Source organism: Hydra vulgaris, chromosome 01 (genome assembly GCF_038396675.1).
Source record: "Hydra vulgaris chromosome 01, alternate assembly HydraT2T_AEP".
In the NCBI taxonomy this organism is placed as follows: Eukaryota; Metazoa; Cnidaria; class Hydrozoa; order Anthoathecata; family Hydridae; genus Hydra; species Hydra vulgaris.
Genome location: NC_088920.1, coordinates 32,955,001 through 32,978,452, shown reverse-complemented (window position 1 = coordinate 32,978,452; position 23,452 = coordinate 32,955,001). Strand labels below are relative to the sequence as shown.

General features: G+C 28.5%; 1 protein-coding gene across 2 annotated transcripts in view; it reads left to right on the top strand.

The window, feature by feature from the left end:
* LOC105844212 (uncharacterized) overlaps window positions 1-23,452 on the top strand; it is a 139,604-nt gene that overhangs the window by 5,896 nt on the left and 110,256 nt on the right. For both annotated transcript variants that reach the window (XM_065787941.1, XM_065787940.1), the window contains exon 2: window positions 15,936-16,433. In XM_065787941.1, the coding sequence (XP_065644013.1) occupies window positions 15,936-16,433 (498 nt within the window). The remainder of the gene's footprint in view (window positions 1-15,935; window positions 16,434-23,452) is intronic.

Here is a 23,452-nt window from a genome sequence, read left to right as displayed (position 1 = left end):
GCCTCACTCTCCTCCATGGTTTTCCTGACACTGTGCTGCTACGATTGCCAATTGAAACCGTTACTTCCATATTTATCAGCAAAAAACTTCTCCAGAAAACAGACATCTGTTTATTACTGCTAGAAACAATTGTAAAAAGGTTTTGTCTAACGCTAAAACCCGCTATTCTCAGGTCATGAAATCTCGTATCTCATCTCAAAAATTAGGCTCTCGTGACTTCTGGAGAATCTTTAATAATATCAATAATAAGGGCAAATCTATAATTCCACCTCTCTTGTATGGTTCAGACTTTGTCACCTCACCTAAAGACAAAGCCGAATTGTTTGCTAAAAACTTTTCATCAATATCATCTCTTGATTCCACTAGTTGCGTTCTACCTGATATTGCCAACAAACAGGTTGATCCATTGTTTGACATTCATATCACTCCAGCATCTGTCTCTAAAATGATTTCCTGCCCAGACTCTTTTATCGATTTCGATCTTCTTGTTCTACAGCTGATTTACTAACAATAATAACTGACAGGTTTTATCGTGCATTAGATGAAGGTAGAAAGGTTAAGGCCATCGCTCTTGACATTTCAAAAGTTTATGATAAAGTTTGGCATGCTGGTCTTCTCCATAAGCTTTCTTCTAATAGTGTATCCGGCAACATCTTTAAGATCATTGAATCCTTTCTTTCCAATCGTAGCATAAAAGTTGTCCTCGATGGACAACACTCTTATTCTTATTCTGTAACTTTAGGGGTTCCTCAAGGTTCTATCCTTGGCCCTATACTTTTTTAATTTACATTAACGATCTTCCAGATATTCTCACATCTAAGGTGGCATTGTTTGCTGATGATACTACCATTTATTCTTGTCGTGATAAGAAACCAACACTCTTTGATTGCTTGGACGGGGCATTTGAGCTTGAAAAGGATCTCACTTCTGCTACAGCATGGGACTCACAGTGGCTGGTGAACCTCAATAAAGATAAAACTCAATTTTTTTCAGCCAATCGTTATCACAATAATTTAGATCTTTCTATATTTATGAACGGTTATATACTCGATAAGTCATATACACTTCATCTTCGAAAATTAACTCTTACTTCCAATCTTTCTTGGAAACCATATTTTAAATCAGTTGCAAAATTAGCATCTGCTAAGGTTGCATCTCTTTATCGAACTCGTCACTTCTTACTTCGGATTCTATTCTCTATCTCTATAAATCTCAAATCCGGCCTTGTATGGAATACTGTTGCCATATCTGGGGCGGATCTTCTAATGATGCCCTTTCTCTTGTAGACAAGGTGCAAAAACACATTGTAAACATAGTTGGACCTGCTCTTGCAGCCAACCTCCAACCATTATCACATCGTCGTAATGTTGCTTCTCTTTCTCTTTTCTACAAATACTATAATGGGCGCTGCTCTAAAGAGCTAGCGTCTCTTGTGCCATTTACTAAAATTCATTCTCGTGTTACTCGCCATTCAATTAAGTCTCATCCTTTTTCTGTGACTGTTCCTAAGTGCTCCAAAAACGCTTATTCTTCTAGTTTTTTTCCTCGAACATCAGCTCTTTGAAATTCGCTTCCTTCAGCTTGCTTTTCTGATTCATATAATTTGCAATCTTTTAAGTCGTCCGTCAATCGTTATCTTGCTCTACAATCTTCATATTTTCTCTTTCAGTAACTTCCAACTTTAATTAGTGGCTGCTTGCAGCTTTGTCGGAAGCGAAGATGTTTAAAAACAAAAAAAAAAAAAAAAAATATAGAAAGTACTATGGTTTTTATGGCTTCACTTAAATATTACCCATATTCTGAAACCGCTTATGAGAAAAAAACTTAAAGCGGAAACGTTTTTTTAGAACGAAGCTTTTGGAGGTAAGGTTTTCTAAGTACTAAACAATATCCAATTTTTATAAAATTTTCCGTATATATTAAAAAAGGGATGAGGAATCTAATGGAATGTGGACTCTTTTGAACATTCATACAAAAAATTTTAGTTCTCAGCGTTTAAAAACTTCTAGGTTGATTTATATAGAAAAAAAGGTGTTTATTGAAAGACTCCAGGTGTAAATGACAACTACAGCCTTTCCTCATTTTAAAACAGTTATTTATTCATGTTTTCTTGAAAAACTAGTGCTTATGATTTGCATATATAAATTGTGTGTATAATGCCTTTCATACTTCGCGTATTTTATGACGTTTTTGTTTTGATTTTTGCATTTGTTTTGATCAACAAAAATACTCTCTTTTTTGGTGCCATTACATTGCAATTTTCCATACTTAAGCCCTTTACCTTACGTCAAAAAATCATCAATTTTTGCTCTACAAAAATTTCAATAACTTTGGATCCGCTTAACTTTAAAAGTCGAATGACCCCTCATTTTTTAAGTCAAGTCAAGCTCTATACAATGATATAAATTACATATGCTTATTTGAATTATAAAAAAATCGTCTGGAATGGGTAACAATGAAACAAAAGCTTTTTTCAATGAAAATATAGAGGTACTATGTGGATTACATGTATTGAGTCTGAAATGAAAAATTAACATGGAAACTTATTCCCTCTGGTGTTATTTTGTCGACAACAAATATTGTAAATTAAGTTTCTTCTTGAAAAAAAACTTTTAATATCAAATTGCAATTTATCCAGAATTACTTAAAAAAATATTTGTAACTGGTACATTCACAAAACAAGTAATTACTACAGCTTTTCAATACAGAAGTAACTTGAAACTTATTTGTGTTGCTCAACTCTTAAAAAAATTGTCAAAGTGCAGTTACGATGCCATAGTATGATGACCATCAATTCTTATTGTGTCTTCTTGACTTAATAGTAAGGCGCAATCCACAACAAAAAAACACGCATTGTTTTACTCAAAGATTTGGGTAAAGCGTCAAGTTTAATCTTGAGTAATGCTGAGCTAAACTGTTTTATTTTATAATGCGGGATATATACAACTTCTAGAGTTAAAAAATTTTAAAGAATTTTCCTAATTTGTTTTGAATCTTAATTGTGTAAAAATTGAGTAATTGCTGATTATACGATGTGTTTTAGATACAAAGAGAACAATGTGGGAAGTTTATTTTTTGCTAATGAAACAAACTTGGCATTTTTTTTTTAATGAAGCTAATATTTAGATCATTTTAGCCTTAACTTTTTTCCTAAAAGAATTGTAGTTCTATACTTTAAAAGAAAGTCAATTGATGAACAAATTAAAACTGATGACCAAATTAAAAGTTTAGCTTTTATCCTAATTCTCATTAATTTTAATCAAATCTTGAAAACAGGTTTAAAAAATTTAGTCCATAAATATTTAGCCTTAAGAAAAAAAAATCAAGTTAAAAAAACTATTTTGAACTAGGCTGTAAGGTTATGACAATGCATGCATTGGCTTTGAAAGTTTAGATTCAACTAAAACTAATTTATAAAAGAAATTGTAAATTTTTTGTCAGGTCTAAACTTTTGTTAAGTTACTTATAAACTGCAAGTAATTTTTTGACGGTTTTTATTTAAGAATTTATTTATTTTAATAAGTTTTTGTTAAAAAATTATTTTATAAGAAAACATATTTAAATTTTCAAAACAAATTGTGTTGACAGTAGTTTTTACTTAAATTCATATATGTCACGCGCTAATTTGGCAAAAACATGACCGCCATTTTCCGTATGTCCGCTCTCTGAGTATATAGGTTCTCTAGTTTTGATTGCACTCAAAAATATCTAAAGACAGGAGATATTTTAAAAATCTCCACTTGGAAAACTTAAAAAACCCACCTTACTAAAGTACAAAAAAAAAAGTTTTTTCCGCGATAAAATGTCACGTTTAACAATCTTTTCTTTTTCTCTCTCTTATTTATATATTTTTTCGCTTTTCTTTTTTTTTTTTCTTTCTTTTTTTTTCGAGAATTTTATGTTTTTTAGGTGTCACTCCATTGACTAGTTTGTAACTATATGAGTGACACCTAAGGCTCAATACGTGTTTAAGACATTTAAAACACGTATTCAAACGTATTAATATGCATTTTAGACGTTTTAAAGTTACGTTATTTGCCTCCTGGAATAATATACTAGCTAGTGGGAAACGAAGACAAAAATGGTTTTTAAATGTGGCACGGTCTTTATAGTATAATTATTCAAGCGGCAAATAAAAATGGCGCCTTGCATTGACAAAGGAAAATTTTGAAATGTAGGGTAGAAAGAGGTACTGGCGAACAGCTGAGCGGAAATGCGAATTAAAGACACCAAATATACAAATTCGTTCATATTTTGACTAGCTATTCATTCACAAATCCTCAAACGCAATTTTATAAATCTTATTATAAAATGAAAATTTAGGGCAAAAATAAAACCATTGATGTTCGGAATTACCCACTGTTGAGTAATAACGAATAAAATGCTAGTTGTAATAATTAAGTACAAAAATTATACTATGCAACAACAACAACAAAAGGAGTGGTATCCGTAGTAGCTACTATAGGAATGTTACTGAAGAAAAGTTGCATGAAGTTATCAGAAAAAGTTAGGATTAAATTATCGTGAACAACAATCACAGTTTCATTACACTACTCATTTGGTTACTGTTTTTTTCAGAATACAAACTCAAAATTTTTTTTTTGTTATTCAAAAATTCTTAACCAATAAATCCCTTACATTATATTACAACCGGGCTGTTGTAAACAATACAGCACTACGATGAAAAACCCTCTCTAATCACATTAACTGACAATTTAAGCATAATGAGATATGGCTCACTAAAAAAGTTAACTATATTATCAGTAACGGTGGATACCATCGGTAGCTCATATGCAAAACTATCCTTTTTCCAATTTTTCTACTCAAAATTAACTCTGACTCCGAACCTTTTATAGAATTGGTGCACAGTAAGTCAAAAAAGTGAAAAAACTGAAAAAGTTATACATATCTATCAGATAACATATAATAGAGTACCAAGTATTTAATAAAAAATAGTTTAAAGTTTAACGTGAATATAAAAAGCATGTTAAACATACTTTTGCGTGTTAAACATTTTTACTTGCATAAGACAAATTTAATTTAAAAAAGTTTGGATTGCTGAAATTAAAATACACGTTTATATTCTATAATATAAATAGTTTGGATTTAAAAAACAAAAACGATGTATATCTTATTTAACGATGATCTAACTTTTCTGTGGTCAAATTACACTTTATTTTGTTATTACGTCATTAAAGAAGGCAAAACTTCTGGTGAAGTGGTTTTCCGTTTTAAGATTTTTTTTTGTTCCGAGAGCTTATAAAGAACTGGTAAATCACATACCAGGAATAATTTTCGAGTACAAGAACCGTTGTATTTTAGCAATACTGAAAAAATCTTTTAGAGTTTAACTCATTATTGAGTACTAGTCTTAAGATTTTCTTCTGATAAAAATTGATTTTATACTACTCCTGTTGTATCAGCATACTTATATTCCAATCAAGCAGCGTTCTCATCAATTATGTCAACTGTCAAGCTTAGCCAGAAGCGATTATACGGGAAGGTGTGGTGTTTCCCCCCCCCCCTACCCCTAAAGAAGGCGATTTTCAAGTTATAATTGGTTTTTTTTACAAATTTAGTCGGCTAGTCGGGTATTTGACACAATTCAGTTGGGTAAATTTTAATTTTGAGGACCTTTTATTTTTTTTTAAAAGCCAATTGGTACTTTTTAAGGATTCATCCAGACCCTCATTTTATTCGTATAACCACTTCTGGGCTTAGCTTAGGACTGCCATAAATGTCGGACTACCCACCGGGACTACCCCTCCCCTCCTGCCGCCCCTTTAAAATAAAAAAAAACACAACAATAACAACACATTCAAATAAACTTTTATTAATAATCATAGCTTTATTGTTAAAATTTTTTTTAAACATTTTAGTCAACAGGAAGTTTTTTTTGTGTGTTGACGATGTACCAAAGCTAAAAAAAACGATAAATTAATTAGCAATTCAACTAAACTTAAATAACCAAGCATAACCTAACTGCATACCCGCTTATTAAAACATTTTATTACAAACATTTTTCTCTCACTTTTACTCTTCCCTGACTTCATTATCGCTTTATTCTGTCCTATCGTATTTTTCAGATGTTTTGGTTTTTAGTTGCAGCTCTTTTTCCTTTTTTACATAGTTATAGAACTCGAAACATGACATTTTAAAATTTATAACACATTGAGTTATACATTTCACTGTGTCGATAGAAAGTGAATTACGCTTATCTGTCCACTGAGTTTGAATTAATGAGAACACGCGTTCAACATGCGCATTATGCGGTAGATTGGCGAGCAAGTATTGGCACATTTATATTATAATATATTGAATATTACCTATTCTGTACGTCTCTTTAGTCTTTATAAAATAGTGCAACCATTTATCATCAACATCTTTCATTTTCCATTCTTCACGCTGCTCTCTTTCAATAAAAGATTTAATAAACATAACTTCCTCATAAATAGAATCCGTAAAAAATATACCTTTTTCACTGAAATATGTAATAGATTTTGCAACGCTTTCCCATTCGGGTACTTCGTTGAGAAGCATCCATAAAAAAACATCATACTTTGCCATTGGAACTGATCATTTTGCCAAATAATTTATTCCATCGTTGAAAAATTCTCTATACCATTTTCAAATTCTTCTTCTTGTGTTATAGTAATTTCATTATACTCTCTCTGTTTCAAAATACTGTTCCGATTTGCGTTCAATGTAAAGAGTTATTGAAAATAAATTATGCTTTTAATTAAACACATTTTTTATATAAAATATAGACGTTTTTCTATAATGTTATAAAAAATTTATTCTGATAATATTATATAATACCATTACACCATTAATTTTTAGGATGTTTTTTTTGTAAAATATTTTGTTCCAAAATACTGTTCCGATTTGTTAAAAATAAATTATAAACTTAAAAATTTAATAACATTTCATCTTTTTTAGTGGAAAAAAGAAAATACTAACAGCTTTTTAAAAGTTCTTAACCAGTAATAAATTATTTAATAGTGGTTAAAACCATTTAGTTTAAATACTTTATGCTCAATTGATGACTTTATTGTTTTAATTCTGTAACAAATATAGTCAGATGTTTATTTTGTGGCGTTTTTATTGAATTTTTCTACTGAAATAACAATATGTTTTAAATTTAAAAAAGTAACAATTTATGTTACTTTAAAAATTACAACTAAGTTTTCGCAAAATGAATAAAAGAGATGCACGTGAATTTACAAACGAGAAACGTAGAGTGATTTACTATGAGTTGTTATCCCAAAGCATTAGTGGAAAACTAAAAAAGGGTTTAATTAAAAATACTGCTGAAAAATTTAGCCTTTGCACTAAAACATTAAGCAACCTTTGTCATCGTGGACAAAAAAGTGTGCCATCAAATGTGTGTTCTAAAAAAAAGGCAAAACGTGGACGAAAAAAGAAAAGTCATCAACTGAAAGGAAGAATCAGTAAAATCCCTTTGAACAAACGTAAAACCATTCGATCATTGGCAGGATCTTTAAATATTCCAACAACAACCCATTATCGACTTAAGACTGGTGATCTGAGAGTGTGCACGTCAGCAGTGAAACCTTTTTTAACAGATCAAAATAGGAAGCATCGTATTGAATTTATTCGTTCTCACTTACAATTTTTCGCAAATGGTACAATTCAGTTTGTAAATATGTTGAACACGATTCATGTAGATGAAAAATGTATATTTGACAGAAGAATCAGGACGGTAATACTTGGAGATTGATAAACCTGAACCCTATCGACATGTAAAATCAAAGAATTTCATCATAAAAATTATGTTCCTAACCGCCGTAGCGAGACCAAGATTTGTCCAACATACAAATGATAGGTTTGATGGAAAGATTGGCATTTGGCCATTTTTAAATAAAGAGCCTGCAAAGAGAAACAGTCAGAATTGAAGTAAGTGAACACAAACAACCTCATATTGGAAAGAATCGATTAATCAACCAAGGAAACTTGCCAATTTCTCTTTTTGTCGAACAAAAAGAGAAATTGGCATTCTAAGAAAACCCTTTAAATGTTTACAGCAATAAAGAATCTGGATTTTTGATTTAGTTTATTATAATTTCATATATAATCATGATTAATAAATATGCAAAAATAAGATTGAGGGATAGCCTAGTTTTGGTTAGTTGTGGTATATAGCTACGCAATTGTGTGTATATGCGCATACACATAGGCCATGGCATGACATTTAAAAGGGTAGGGGACGGCGAAGCACCAAAAAAGCCTAAATTAATAGATAATATACTACAAAAAACCTAATTAAGTAAAAAAAAAACATTGAAAAAAAGTATGGGGTATGACCTCGGTATGACCCCCTCAGCCCCCTTCACAGTGGCCCATAATGCAAGTTTTCAAATAGTTTTCATTTTCTCAAAAAATTTATTTAATAAAAATATTTGATTTTTTTCTTATCAAAATTAGTAATAAAATCAAATAAGAATAGTATTTCGGTACAAAAAAAACCGTGAAATCGGAACAGTATTTTGGAACGGAGGGAGTATTTTTTAATTTATTGTACGCTTGGCTTGCTTGAATACCTAAAAACTTATTACTTAATCTTTCAGTTGTTTTTTCAAGTCCTTTAAAATATTTTTTAGTGCTTTAATTGTTTTTTCAAGTCCTCCATAATATTTTTTACTTCAATAACAGTTATAATCAACTTTCGAGTTTCCTAATTTGTTTTTCAAACAAACACACCTGACTGTGTACAAATAAAGTGTATACTTCTGATAATGGATTTTTGAAAAAATCTATTATTACTTTTGGGGATTTTCTTCTTCCAAAAAAAAATTCTTCAATGGTTTCCACAACTTTAGCATTTTTTGATTTGCCGGAAAGAGCGTTAACCACCTACTCTTGATGGTGATAATATGTTGTTATATGTTAATTCAGCGGACTCGCGGAAATATTTAAGTCTTTCATTCCTTATTGTGTTTATTGAAAAAAATTTATAAAATTTTAAAATTACAGATTCTATATCAATCAACAAGTTATCGGTGGCAGTAGAAGCTGTGTTATGAATGATGCATTATTCAACAAAAGGTCTGGTGGCATTTGGGGCTGATAATACTAATATTAATTTTGGAGGGAGAAAAAGGCACGGAATGAATAATCCTGCAATATTTGCAGACAATGTTTCTTTTAACTTGTAAAACACATTATTCATTCCGTGTCTTTCTCTCCCTCCAAAATTATTATTAGTATTATCAGCCCCAGGCCTTTTGCTGGAATATTATAATTATTCAATGTATCTCTACAAAACGCTGGTAATGTATCGGCGGTTTCATTAGGCAAAGTTTGCAACTCAAGAAGTTTAACTTTTAGGCCATCACATTACATGAAATAATATATATGAGTGTTGGAAACATCTTCATGTATTTTTGATAACTTGAATCTGTAGAAATTCCATAAAAAGGAACCTTTTGTAATTCTTGTTTAATTATCTCTACAGAATGAGGTGCTAACAGATTTTTAATTAGAACAGTTGCTTTTGTTCTTGTAGTATATTGTTTGGTTGCAATTTTGGAATCTGGAAACATGATGGAATTGAGTTCAGTTGTGCAGTCTAATGAACTAAATGTCTGATGGTGTTTAACTGTTTTATATGCAGTTGTTTATTCCGTAGCACTTGTTAAAATATCTTCTGGAGATGTATGTATTATCAGAAAAGACATTAATCTGGAACTGTGATTACCTAATTTAACGTGATCTCTTATGCTTGACTTTCCACCATGACTCACCGATATAAAAATATTGCAAATTGAACAAAATGCTTTGTATTCACTTTTTGCTTTTATGATACAAGGCCAGTTTTTTTGTAAAATCGTCTGAAAAGTGACACTTCCTTTTTGGCATGTTTTGTAAAGTTTAAAACTAATAATTAAAACTCAATCTGTTGGGTAATTCCATGTCAATTGAGCCAGAAAATTTCAAAAATGTCACCATACGTCTCAGATTTTGCTGATTTTTATACAATTGAGAGTACTTAGTAAAACAAGAAATTCTTGAAAATTTTAGCTTCTAGCTCCAAGAGGATCCTGAAAATATGATCATTTTACTTTCAACTGATCTTGGCCTGGCCCCTCTTGTCCTCTCAGAATTGAGACCTTTGTTTAAAGGTTCCAAGTCACATAGCTTAAAAAATATTTGATATTTTGATTTAAAAATTTGTACCTGACTATTTTCAGGGTTGAAGAATCTAATGAAATAATCAAAAATTTAAAAAAATATTTTTAAGTACCTGTAATTTAAATCAATTTAGGCAATTTTTTATATACCTGATTTTGATGCTCAAGAAACCCACGTGGCCTTGATGATATTAAAAAAAAATATTTTACAAATTATTATAAATTTTATGATCTTTCAGAAAACATAAGAATTTTGATCTGCAAGTATATGGATTTCCATATATGGATAAGGGGGCACAGGCCCCACTTTTTTGTAGCGGAATCTTGCAATACATTTTCCACTACCTTTCAGACTAGCTAGAGCTATGAAAATTTTTGTATTTTTTTAGTGTCAATAAACGAGAGAAAGAATTAAAAAAGAGCCCAAGAAACTAGGGGAGGGGGCTGGGAGCATGTCCCCCTTTTTTTTGAGCAGAATCTTGAGATGGATTTTTCACTATCTTTCAGATAAGCTGCAGCTCTGAAACTTTCAGCATTTGTGTAGTCCTGATGAACATGCGTTAAAATTGTTTCAGGTCAGACGACCAAATGGTCCTTGGGGCTGGGGCACCTGGGACCATGCCCCACTTTTTTTCTCAAAAATTTTTTTTTTTTTTTTAAAACACATAAATGTGTCTTAAATTTAAGATAACTTTGAAAATATTGTATTCAAAAGTTGTTATTGCTTTATATTTGTTCTGTTTTACTTCATTATTTACAAAATAAAATACAAAAAAAAGAAAGCCAATATAATGTTAAGATTAGCTTAGATGCATCGACGGTCAAAGTATAAAAATGTCCATTTGTTGTTACAGGTGCATCAATTATACAAGTTATGTTGGTAGTTTTCACCCAAAACTCATCTACTCTAGATGGCCAGAAAAGTTTATTAAAAGGACCGTGCGGGTGCATGAGCGTTATCATAACATCTTGCTCTATATTATCAATTTCATTGATCATACCAATACAATCAAACGCATCATATTTACACATAATGAATTCACCCAATTTCAAGGCATCAATGTTATTTTGCTGATCATTTTGAGAACTTTGAATTCCAGAAAAAGAAAAATGCCTGTTATATGAACATCTTCACTTGTTCGTTTTAAGCTAATAGTATCTATAGATTCTGGTTTAAATTGATGATAGCTCCTAGTTCCAGGAATTGTTTTACTTAGCTCAAAACGTGTTTTCAAAGTGGTGCGCAATTCTGTCAGTCTTTCTTTTTCAATCTTAAAAAAAATAATCCCTTTAATATTGTTAGTACAGTAGTCAAACATTTTGTTACAAATCAATATCTGGTCATTTATGGGCCTTTGTAGACTTGCATTTGTAGTTAATCGTTTTACAGTGCCACCAATACCATCCCATAGTGACTTACCATGGCTTGTAGCAAAAAATGTCCACTCTGCATCAATGTCAAAATCATTTTTATGGAGACAGATATTGTAAAGGTTTTTGTGATTTTTATACTGTGCAGCACAACCATCAGAAAAATAAAGAATCTTTGAAATTTTAGGATGATATTCTTTTAAATAGTTAACTATTTGTGTTTGAACTTCATACACAAAACCAGTGTCATGCTCATTATCTTCTGACATGAAGCAAAACGATTTTTCTTCAAGTTGGTCATTTTCGTTTAATAAATAGAGGGCAACGGGGTGCAATGTGCATTGACTTTTGCACCAATGGTAACTTTGGATTTCATCTTGAATCACAAAAGTAAAGTTTTCTGCAAAGTCACCTAAGACAATACAGCAGTCTTTTGCTAAATTTTCCTTTTGTTGCTTTAGATATCTTGCTTGACATTTTGCAATGTAGGAATGAGCTGTTAACTTGTTTATTGCTTTTGATAACATCAATTTGTATTCTTCCATTGTTGTTGTCTGATAGATCAATGTTGTTCTGTCTGTTTTCTGCCACTGATTGAATGACACCTTCTTGTCATTGTCAATTAGTTGTGCATCCAGAAACTTCTTTAAAGAAACTATACCTGGACAGTTCGGACATCGATGAACCATACACTCATTACTTGTAACATCACAAACAACTTTTGTCATAAGATCTTTGTAAGTACATTTTATTTGTATAGCATTGGTCAAGAGTATTGCATTTTGGTAGAGGGTACATACTCAAACAGAATGAGTGCCTGATGCTCCAACAGTTATACACCATTTTGGTCTTAAACTGCAAAACTTAGAAAATCCAATAACTTCTTGAGATATTTAGTTTTAAAAGAAACATAAAGTTCTTTAAGATTACATAAAATAAGGCGCTTTTGCATGTGTTGTGTTCTACTTACTGTTTTCTCTGGCATCTTCTCCATAGCAATCAAATTTCTTTAAATCAATCTTTCTACAATAACTTAGTTTATGACAAGTATCATTTAACTTTTTTCCAAAATCACATGAATCCATTTTTACTGTAACACTAAAAACAATTTGAGATTAATTTAAAAGTGAGAAACCAATAGTAATTAATTTAATGAAAGCAACTTAAGCAATCACCATGGTAATACAAAACTAAACAGTGATTGATTTCTTTTATCTTACTTTGACAAAAAAAAAGTTTCCTTTTCACAAAGTTTAATTATACTCAATTTGTTAATGTTAAAAATGTTAATGATGACTTTAATAGGTAACAAATTTTTTCTATACTAGTGTAATGACAGGATGTTTTTTGTTTCTGTTAACAACTTGCTGTTACCATTTTAGAATTAGCAAAATATATTTTTCTTTTTTAATTCAAATTTTAAATTATACAAAATAAAATTCTGTTAAAATCATTACTTTAGACTGTTTTTAATCTTATACATGCAAATCAAAGTTCTTATAAAAATTAAGTTTCTTAAAACATTTTTAAAAGATTATTGAACATAGAATGATCAAAACCAAATGGAACAAATATAAATCACAAAAATTTGGGAAGCAATGTTATCAATGTTTCCCAAACTTTTGGGAAACATTGATAACATTGTTAAACATATAAAATGTTTAACGTTGTTAAAAATGAAAATCTAAAAAAAAATTTGAAGACAATAGTTTTAAAGTTATCTTAAATAAGTTTTGAAGAAAAAAAAAATTTTTTTTGCGAAAAAAAGTGGGGCATGGTCCCAGGTGCCCCAGCCCCATGGACTATCTGGTCGTCTATCCTGAAACAATTTTAACGCATGTTCATCAGGACTACACAAATGCTGAAAGTTTCAGAGCTGCAGCTTATCTGAAAGATAGTGAAAAATCCATCTCAAGATTCTGCTCTTAAAAGTGGGGCACATGCCCCCAGCCCCCTCCCCTAGTTTCTTGGGCTCTTTTTTAATTCTTTCTCTCGTTTATTGACATTAAAAAAATACAGAAATTTTCATAGCTCTAGCTAGTCTGAAAGGTAGTGGAAAATGTATTGCAAGATTCCGCTACAAAAAAATTCTTATGTTTTCTGAAAGATCATAAAATTTATAATAATGTGTAAAATATTTTTTTTTAATATCATCAAGGCCACGTGGGTTTCTTGAGCATCAAAATCAGGTATATAAAAAATTGCCTAAATTGATTTAAATTGATAATTACAGGTACTTAAAAATATTTTTTTATATTTTTGATTATTTCATTGAATTCTTCAATCTTGAAAATAGTCAGGTACACATTTTTAAGTCAAAATATCAAATATTTTTAAAGCTATGTGACTTGGAACCTTTAAACAAAGGTCTCAGTTCTGAGAGGACAAGAGGGGCCTGGCCAAGATCAGTTGAAAGTAAAATGATCATATTTCAGGATCCTCTTGGAGCTAGAGGCTAAAATTTTCAAGAATTTCTTGTTTTACTAAGTACTCTCAATTGCATAAAAATCAGCAAAATCTGAGATGTATGGTGACATGGCCTGGCTCAATTGACATGGAATTACTCTGTTACTACTAATAATAAGAAATCAACGTCAATACGTAACAGATAATAGGCATGATGTTGAGTCTTACTTAAAATTTTAAGCATGTTCTTTTTATTTAAAAAGATACTGAATTAGGAAATCATTGCATTGCGAAATAAAATTCTTTTTCCTTTGAAAAGTTTTATTAAGAAAACACTTACGAAACAAAATGTTTTCTAAACGTAAAAGGTGGTGTGCATATCAATATTTTTACGTGTTTTGTGCATATGCCGTGCGTGCGCATATCAATATTTTTACGAGTTTTATGAATTGTAGCAGATTTTTTAAATGTATTATAATTTTATAATGACCGGGACAGCTAGTCCTTTGACAGGGACACTGGGACACAGAGCTTAAAACCGGTGTACTAGGACGTAGGGAAGCCCTAGCTTAGCTTCTCTTTCAACCATTTTTTGAATATTTCTAATATTGTTAATGCTTTTCAGCAGCGGATATGGCAAAGAATGTTATAATGTCCGTCTTTAATCCCAAATTTATATATAATTAAAAGAGTCAGCAGTCGAGAGTAGAGCCAAAAAACCCTCAAAGGTAAAGAATTTATGCTTAGTGAGAGCATTTACCACTTAGGCATGATTAAACCTAGTTTATTTGTTTCCAAGTTTTATTTTGGTATGTTCTCCGGTTTTTTTTATTGAAGTTAATGCTAGTTAGTTTTTTTTTATTAGTTATTTTGACATTTCTATATAGTATCCTTAAAATGACGAATATTCAATTTTATCTAAAAAATGCAGTAACAAATAGCATAAATTATGCATCATAAACTACCGCCAAATTTAAAAATAACTGTTTTTAAAAAAGTTCTCGCAAAATATCGCAAATATCATTTTTAGTTTGTAATCGTTTATTGATTAATAAAAGTTTTTTTTATATACCCAGAATAATGGTCCCGTTTTTGATTTTAAATTTTCAGTATTTATGCCACCTGTTCTAGCTATTTTAAAGAAAAATGGCTTGCATCTAACAAATACGTTAAGCCAATATTTTACAAACGTATGATAACATTTTGTTGAATTTCCATCTAAAAAATGATTCATGTCTATCTTTGACATTTTTTAAAGTTTTTGACAAATTTCTTTAAGTTACAAGGCAACAAATCATCTTTTCCCCAAATATTTTGTAATGAAGTCCAAACAATTGTACCACCTCTAACATAAATTTTATATTAACAAGAAAATAAAAACACTTCTCTACTTGACTACTTAAAGATTAATAAATTATTTTTTAATAATCTTTAATAATTGAAACCTATTATAAAATTATATAATTTATGTCATCATTTTATCCCTTTGAGGACAATGAGAGTTACAGTAGTTATTTAATTATAGGTTGCAAGTTGCTATATTTAAAATTTTCAATGTGTGGGTAGATGTATGCGTAGATCTAAGCATCTGCATATTATAATGGGTGGTACAAAACTGTCTCTCTGTCTTCAAAGGGTTATCTGGAATTTGGTAACAATTTATCATTAATTTGTCTCCAAGTTTGCTGTGTAGAATTTTGCAGGCTAAAAGATTTACTGTGCAATTGCTTGTTATTTTATCTCACCCATTAAAAGATACTTTATCTAGAGTTTCTATTTCCACTACATATTTCATTTATATGTTTACACATTCATTACAAATATTCATTTTCAAACAGTAGTTAAAGTAAAAATGAAGTTTCTCTGATTTAAAAAAATGAATAAAGTTTCTTTTTGAGTAATGGAATTTAGATATATATTATAAATTATTTTTTGTAATTTTTTTTAGTGTTTGTGTTTTTTTTTTTGTTGTATGATTTTTTTTAAAGAAATGTTATTTAAATTTAGAGTTAATTAATCTTGGAAAAGAATTTATTGTCACTCGAGGTTTAATTCTTGGAACATTGAATGTTTTAAAAAAGGAGTACATCGTCTCCTTTAACTTAAAAGCCATAAGTTACTCTGAGGGTTTAAAAAACGTTCTTCATTTAACCTTAGGAAATAACTGTGATGTATATGGTGACAGAAATCCAGGTGTCTGGTTTCATAAAGATGGCTCTGGAAAACTTGTTATTTGTGTTGCAGTTAATGATAATCGTAATTACTGCAATAGTACAAATCCACTCGATTTGAATCAATGGTACAAGGTTAAAATATATCAAGCTTTCATGAATAGTTCATACTTTTTAACTGTTTATATAGATGATGTTTATGTTTATTCAGTTGAAAATTCTATGCCTAAAGATTTTGAAAACATGAAAGTATATGCTTCTAATCTTTGGGATGATGCACAGAATGCATTTATTTCAGAACTAATTATTGAAAATATAGTCAATGGAAAAGCTGGTAAGAACATTTTTGTGTGGATTTTATAGGTGTTTGCTATAGTAATAGTAAGTAATAGTAATATTTATTGCTGTAACAGTTACAATTGTTCTAAATGTAATAAAATATTAAAAAATAAAATAAATCGTGAAACACAATGCTTGCATTATGTTCTGCAATAACATATAATATAATATAATATAACACATAATAAAGTTTAACATATAGTAGAATATAACATATAATAGAATACCAAATATTTAAAAAAATAGTTTTAAGTGTATATAAAAAACGTGTTAAACATACATATGTGTGTTAAACATTTTTATTTTCATTTTACTTGCACAAAGGCAAATATAAATAAAAAAAAATTAGATTACCGAAACCGAAACACGTGCATATATTCTTTATTATAAATAGTTTGGATTCCAAAAACAAAAATGATGTATTATTTAACTTTTCTGTGTTTAAAAAACACTTTATTTTGTTATTATGTCATTAACAAAGACAAAACTTCAGGCAAAGTAGTTTTTATATATATATTTTTTGTTCTGAGAGCTTATAAAGAATTGGTAAATCACATACCAGGAATACTTATCGAGTACAGGAATTGTACTCAAAAAATATTCCTGTAAACTTAGAATTAGTACGCTTAAGTTAAGTTATACTCAAAAAGTATTCCTGCAATCTTAGAATTTGTACGCTTCAGTTATGAGTAAACTCATAACTGAAGTGTACTAATTCTAAGATTGTCTTCTATCTGATAATAATTGATCTAACGCTACTCCTGTTGTATCAGCAAAGATCTCAGCAGTTTTATATTCCCATAAGACAGTGTTCTCATCATTATTGTTACCAAAACCCTGATTGGCATGTCAACTGTATGGCTCAGCTAATTTTAATAATGCTTTTTCAGCAGAGGATTTGGCAAAGAATATTATAATGTCCGTCTTTAATCCCAAATCCAAAATTCAAAGGAACCAGTAATCAAGAGTAGAGAACCCGAAAGGTAAAGAGTATATGCTTAGTGAGAGCATTTACCACTTACCATTAAGCATGATTAAACCTATTTTTATTTGTCACTAAGTTTTATTTTATGGTTTTCCATAAAATTATTATTAAAACAATTAAAGAAACCTCTGGTATGTTCCCCAGAGGTTTTTTAAATTGAAGTTAATGCTGGTTAGTTTTTTTACACATTCATTACTAATATTACTAATATTCATTTTCAAACAGTAATAATAATAAAAATTACATTTCTCTCATTTAAAAGAATTAAATAAAATTTCTTTTTGAGAAAAGGAATTCAAATATTATATATTATAAATTATTTTTTGTAATTTTCTTTAGTGTTTGTGTTTTTCTTTTGTTGTATTCATGATTGTTTATAAAAAAATGTTTTTTGAATTTAGAATTCATTAATATCTGAATATAATTTTTTTTCATTGGATATTGGGATATTGATGAGTTAAAGCAAAGCAGGGTTGCAAAAAAACTATTAAAAAAAAAAACAACCAAAAACCATGGTTCTTTTGGTTTAAATTCATTTTTAAAAAAAACAACAACAACATATTTACTCAACTTTTTAAATTAAAAATAACATTAGTAATTTTTCTTGGTAAATTATATTTTCTATTAACATTACTGCTGTAACTCATCAATCAATACATAATTATTTAATGCTCTGTATATAAAAACAAGCTTTGCGGCTTTTTCTACTTCTATCTTGTTTCTTAACTTGGAATGAACAAGCCCAAAAGTAGAAACAATTCTTTAAATTCCAGCACTAGAGGCTGGTGTGTTTAACAAGCCTTCATTATCCATAATAATGTTGCAGGCCAAAGATTTTAGAGATTTCCACCACTCTGTGATAGCTTTAAAGTAAATTCACTATACAAATAGCTTTTATTGAGTGGAGCAGATTTGGCTTTCAACTTGGGTATTATTGGTAACAAGTTTTTAAATTCTTTATTTGCAAAAGTGATTGCAACTTCATTTTCATTTTCAGAAAGATTAGATCCAAAATATCTAAGATCTAGGGTGTTTGCAAGGAAATGAGCGTCCCTGACAGTCTTTCACTGTTGTCACTACCATGTTTATCACTTTCATGATAAACATGGTAGTGATAAACATGGAAAAATTTTTTATTTTTTTTGGTAACATGTTTATCAACTGAATACTTAAAAATTTCAACAGTATCACTTATTTTTGTTTGATCTCTTTGCAAATTATCTAGAGCAACCCCAATTGGTTTTAATATTTTCAACAAAATCTGTATGTCACTTACTTTACCAATCTCAAATTTTTTCAAAAAAAAAATTGAGACTTGCATTCCACATACAAGTCTCAATTTCTTTCAAACATTGTTAAAATGATGCTCCAGTTATTGACATTTTTCTAATGAGTCACATATAAAATTCCAGCATGTTTCAGTAGGAAAAAGTAATTTTGTTCCTCCATTTTCTCTATAATTTGCTCCAGCTTGATGACTATTTTGTATATATTTTATTATCTGTGTAACAAACTTGCTCACATTTTTAATGTTAAGATTATTTGCTAAAAGATTTAGCATATGAGCAGCACAGCCATAAGTTATTATTATATTTCCTTCAGACGACAACACTTGTCACATTGGTTTCATATAAGCTGCATTGTCAGTCACAAGGCTTTTTATTGTGCATCCAAATTTATGCATTACAGATTCTATTGCTTCTCTTGCAAATTGTGTAAGATATTCAACAGTATAAGAATGATAAGAAGTACTAATTGTTTCTACTAAAATATTAATATTTTGTGCAATTACAGTGACACAAATTATTGGCTTGTTATGCACATTACTCCATCCATCTAAAGTCATTGCTACAATTTTCCCATTCAATACATTACTTTTTTCAAACTAGTAGAGAATAAAAGTTTCAGTTTCAAATGCAGTAGTAAATATCTAATTTTCTGTTTATTTTAGCTCGCTCATTTTTCACTCATGCTTGTTATTAAAATGTCTAATGTTTTTAGTAAATTTGTTACACAAGTCCTATTTTCTACAAAGCCATGTTAATTTTTTGACAACAATTTATTTTCCAAGAGATGAGTCATTATTGCTTCTCTTATAAATGTTTCCATAACTTTGCATGTTATAGAGGTTAATGATACAGCAATATTAATTAACAATAGCCAATATTAATTAACCAAAGTTAATAATGAGGGGTTACAGTTGATTTTTAAAAAATAGATTAATAATATATTTTTTAAAAATGTGTTGTTACAACATTTTTTAGGCCATTTCATATGAAAATACATTTTTTTTTTGACTTTTTAAAAATAGCCATGTAGTAGCTAAAGTATCACTTTAGATTTGCCTCTAATTTTGACTACCCACACATTTTATGTAAAAAACATCACCCTGAAAATTTCAGGTTAATTGACCAAAACTTTCAAGAGTCATGATTGAATCAATATCGATCAAAATTGACAAAACTTGAGTAATCTTTGACTAACTTTAACTTTGTAAATAAACAGTGAAACTGAAAGTTTTGTATAATAATGGTTTTTTACACAAATAATCTACTTTTGTAGTCATATTTGATAGATTTCAAACAGTTTTCAAGTTATTTTACCTCAAAGCTGCATAAAACAAAATTAGAAAGTTTTTTTTAAAATATGATTATCAGTTGATTATCAGATTTAATTATCTATTGAAAGGCGGTGCAAAACTTTTGTAACTTATTAAAAATTACTTTTTTTAGTTTATTTACTTAGTGTAACCGCTGGTGATAAAAAACCGCTGGTGATAAAAAAAAATGCATCTAAAGTTTATTAAACACTTGCAGTGGTCTGTCAAAAATCACTTTCTTAAATAACATAAATTACTTTCACTTTGTGAGCTTTAAAAATAGGGTACACAGTTGTAATAAATTATGAAACTTTACACTCTACAAACATTTATTGCAATAAAGGAAAAAGTCAAAATAACTGTGAAGAAAAAGTTCAGTTCCTAATATTAATTTTTGAAAGTTGGTCCATTGAAAAAACTTGCAAAACATTTTAAATTTCTGAGTATCTTGTTAGGAAAGTTCAAAAACAAATCAAAAAGGGACACTTTCTAAATCTGAGACTATAAAAGGACAACCATTTGAAAATATTGGTAAACAGAGAGATTTTGAAATTTATGAATCTAAAAGGTTCACTATGTAATGACTTAAAAAAAAATTGCTTGCATAAATAACTTGTAAGAGCATAAACAAAAATGCTTGATATTAGTTTGGTTTTTCTGGAGTTTAAGAAATTATACTCTGAACACAAAGTTGGGTTTAACAACAAGGGTTGAATTAGCTCCAATTTATCTGATTAAATTTTTTTTAGGAAAACGATGGCTACCCAGTGTTGAATGATAGATTGTGATAAAGTATATTTATAAATTTAAAGAGATGTATAAAATTACTGACATAAAAGTCAACAGAAAATGCATTAACTCAAATTTATATATATATATATATATATATATATATATATATATATATATATATATATATTTATACATAAACATATATATATGTATATATATAAATATATATATATATATATATTCATATATATTTATACATATATATATTTATACACATAAATATATATATATTTATATGTATAAATATATATGAATATATATATTTATATATATATATATATATATATATAAATATATATATTTATATATATATATGTACATGTATATATTTATATATATAAATATATATATATATATATATATTTATATGCACTTATATATAAATATAAACATATATACATATATATATTTATATATATATATGTATATATATATATATATATACATATTTATACATATGTAAATTTATACATTTAAATATATATATATATATATATATATATATATATATATATATATATATATATATTATATATATACAACCCTCAGAATTAGAGTCGGCATTCGGCAATGCCGACCTAACTGACGACCTTAAGTGTTTGAAGTCGGCAAACGACCTAACTGCCGACCTTGTTTCTATGTTTTATGGTAACCCCTTTGTATCAATTTTTTTTGCCAACCTTATGCCGCCTCTAACAGTTCGAGGTCGGCGATTTATTGCCGACCTCATTTTTCTTAATTCCGAGAGTTGTATATGTATATATATACATATATATGTATATATATACATATATATGTATATATATACATATATATGTATATATATAGATATGTATATATATAGATATGTATATATATACATATATATGTATATATAGTATATATATGTATATACATATTATATATAGATATATATTTATGTATATATATATATATATGTATAATATATATATATATAATATATATATATATATATATATATATATATATATAATATATATATATATATATATATATATATATATATATATATATATATATATATATATATCTCTACTATAGTGTTAATGGATAACAAGTTGTTACTTGTTTTTCCTACCTTTATAGCATACAGCGTTTTTAGAAAAAGAAGAAAAAAAAAGAAGAGTAATGAAAGAAAAGATTGCTGCCCCATGCAAAACCTATAGTTGATGTAATGACACTCCTTTGCAGCAGCAGGCTATAAGATAATCCATGTATGAACTGAAACCCTCCTCTCCCCCTCCCTTCTTCAACCCTGATTACAGGCTATTTCAGTGTGACATCAGTGATGTTATCTAAGCATAAGGGATTATATTTTTTTGGATATTTCCAGAATTTGGGATATTTTTATGAAATTTTATTTTTTTCTGATATTTAAATATTTTTTGGACTGACACTTAAACAAGATCTTGTCATACTTAATATTTACTTATAAAAGTTATTAACAAAACTTGTTTATATGACAAACCAACTAGTCCCCGATAATTGAGATCTCGCCTAATTTTAGTGGGATCCCACCCAGTTAAGACAATTTTTTTTCATATAAACTTAAACAAGTTTGCCAGCCCTGCTTATAAATGCAGCTGATTGGATAAAGTAATTCATGCCATTTTTTTTATCCAATCATAGGCATAAATTTGTTATTAATTTAATTTACACTTAAATAATCCATTTTTATTATTATTAAATAAAAATAAAAATGCATTATTTAAGTGTAAATTAAAATTCCAATGTAAAGATTTATTTATATATGTTTTAATTTTTTTATTCAGCCTGGTTAACCAGACCATCTCAACTCATATAAACATCCCCTTAGTTAAACAAAATGCATTTTTATTTCTGGAATTTTTCCGGAAATAAAAGTATTTTCCTGATATTTTTAAGAAAAAATTTTCCAGATTTTTAAAATATGACTAGATAATCCCTGAAGCATGTATATATATATATAATATATATATATATATATATATATATATATATATATATATATATATATATATATATATATATTCAAAAATCCAATATTCAAACGAAGTATTGTTGCATCATGTCTTTTTGTTGCTGAAAGAAATATGTAATGGTGAAAATATTCAGCATTACATGTCCCACATATAGAATCACCTAACTCCATTTGATGCAGTTCAATCATTCAATAATACCAATCTTTATCTGGTGTTTTTTTAAATTTTGCACAATTTTAATCTACTTTACCAAGAAATAGTATGATGTCCTCACTTGAAGAATCATTTGTATCTCTGTAAAAAAAGACTTTACTACGAACAGCCAAAACCCTAATTACACCCAAGTTTGGAAAGCACTAATATTTTTGAAGAAATAGTATGGATAGTGAAAGATGTGAATACAATACCAAATAATATAACAAATTTAAAATTAAAACAAATACATATAAATAAATAAATAAAGAAAAAGATAAATATATATATATATATATATATATATATATATATATATATAAATTTAGATAAATATATAGAATAAATAATAAATAAAATTTTTTAATAAAAATGGCAAAAATTAATAGACTATAATGTAAACGATAAAATAAAATAATAAAAATTATTATATTATAATAGAAAACCACAGAATACTCAACTAC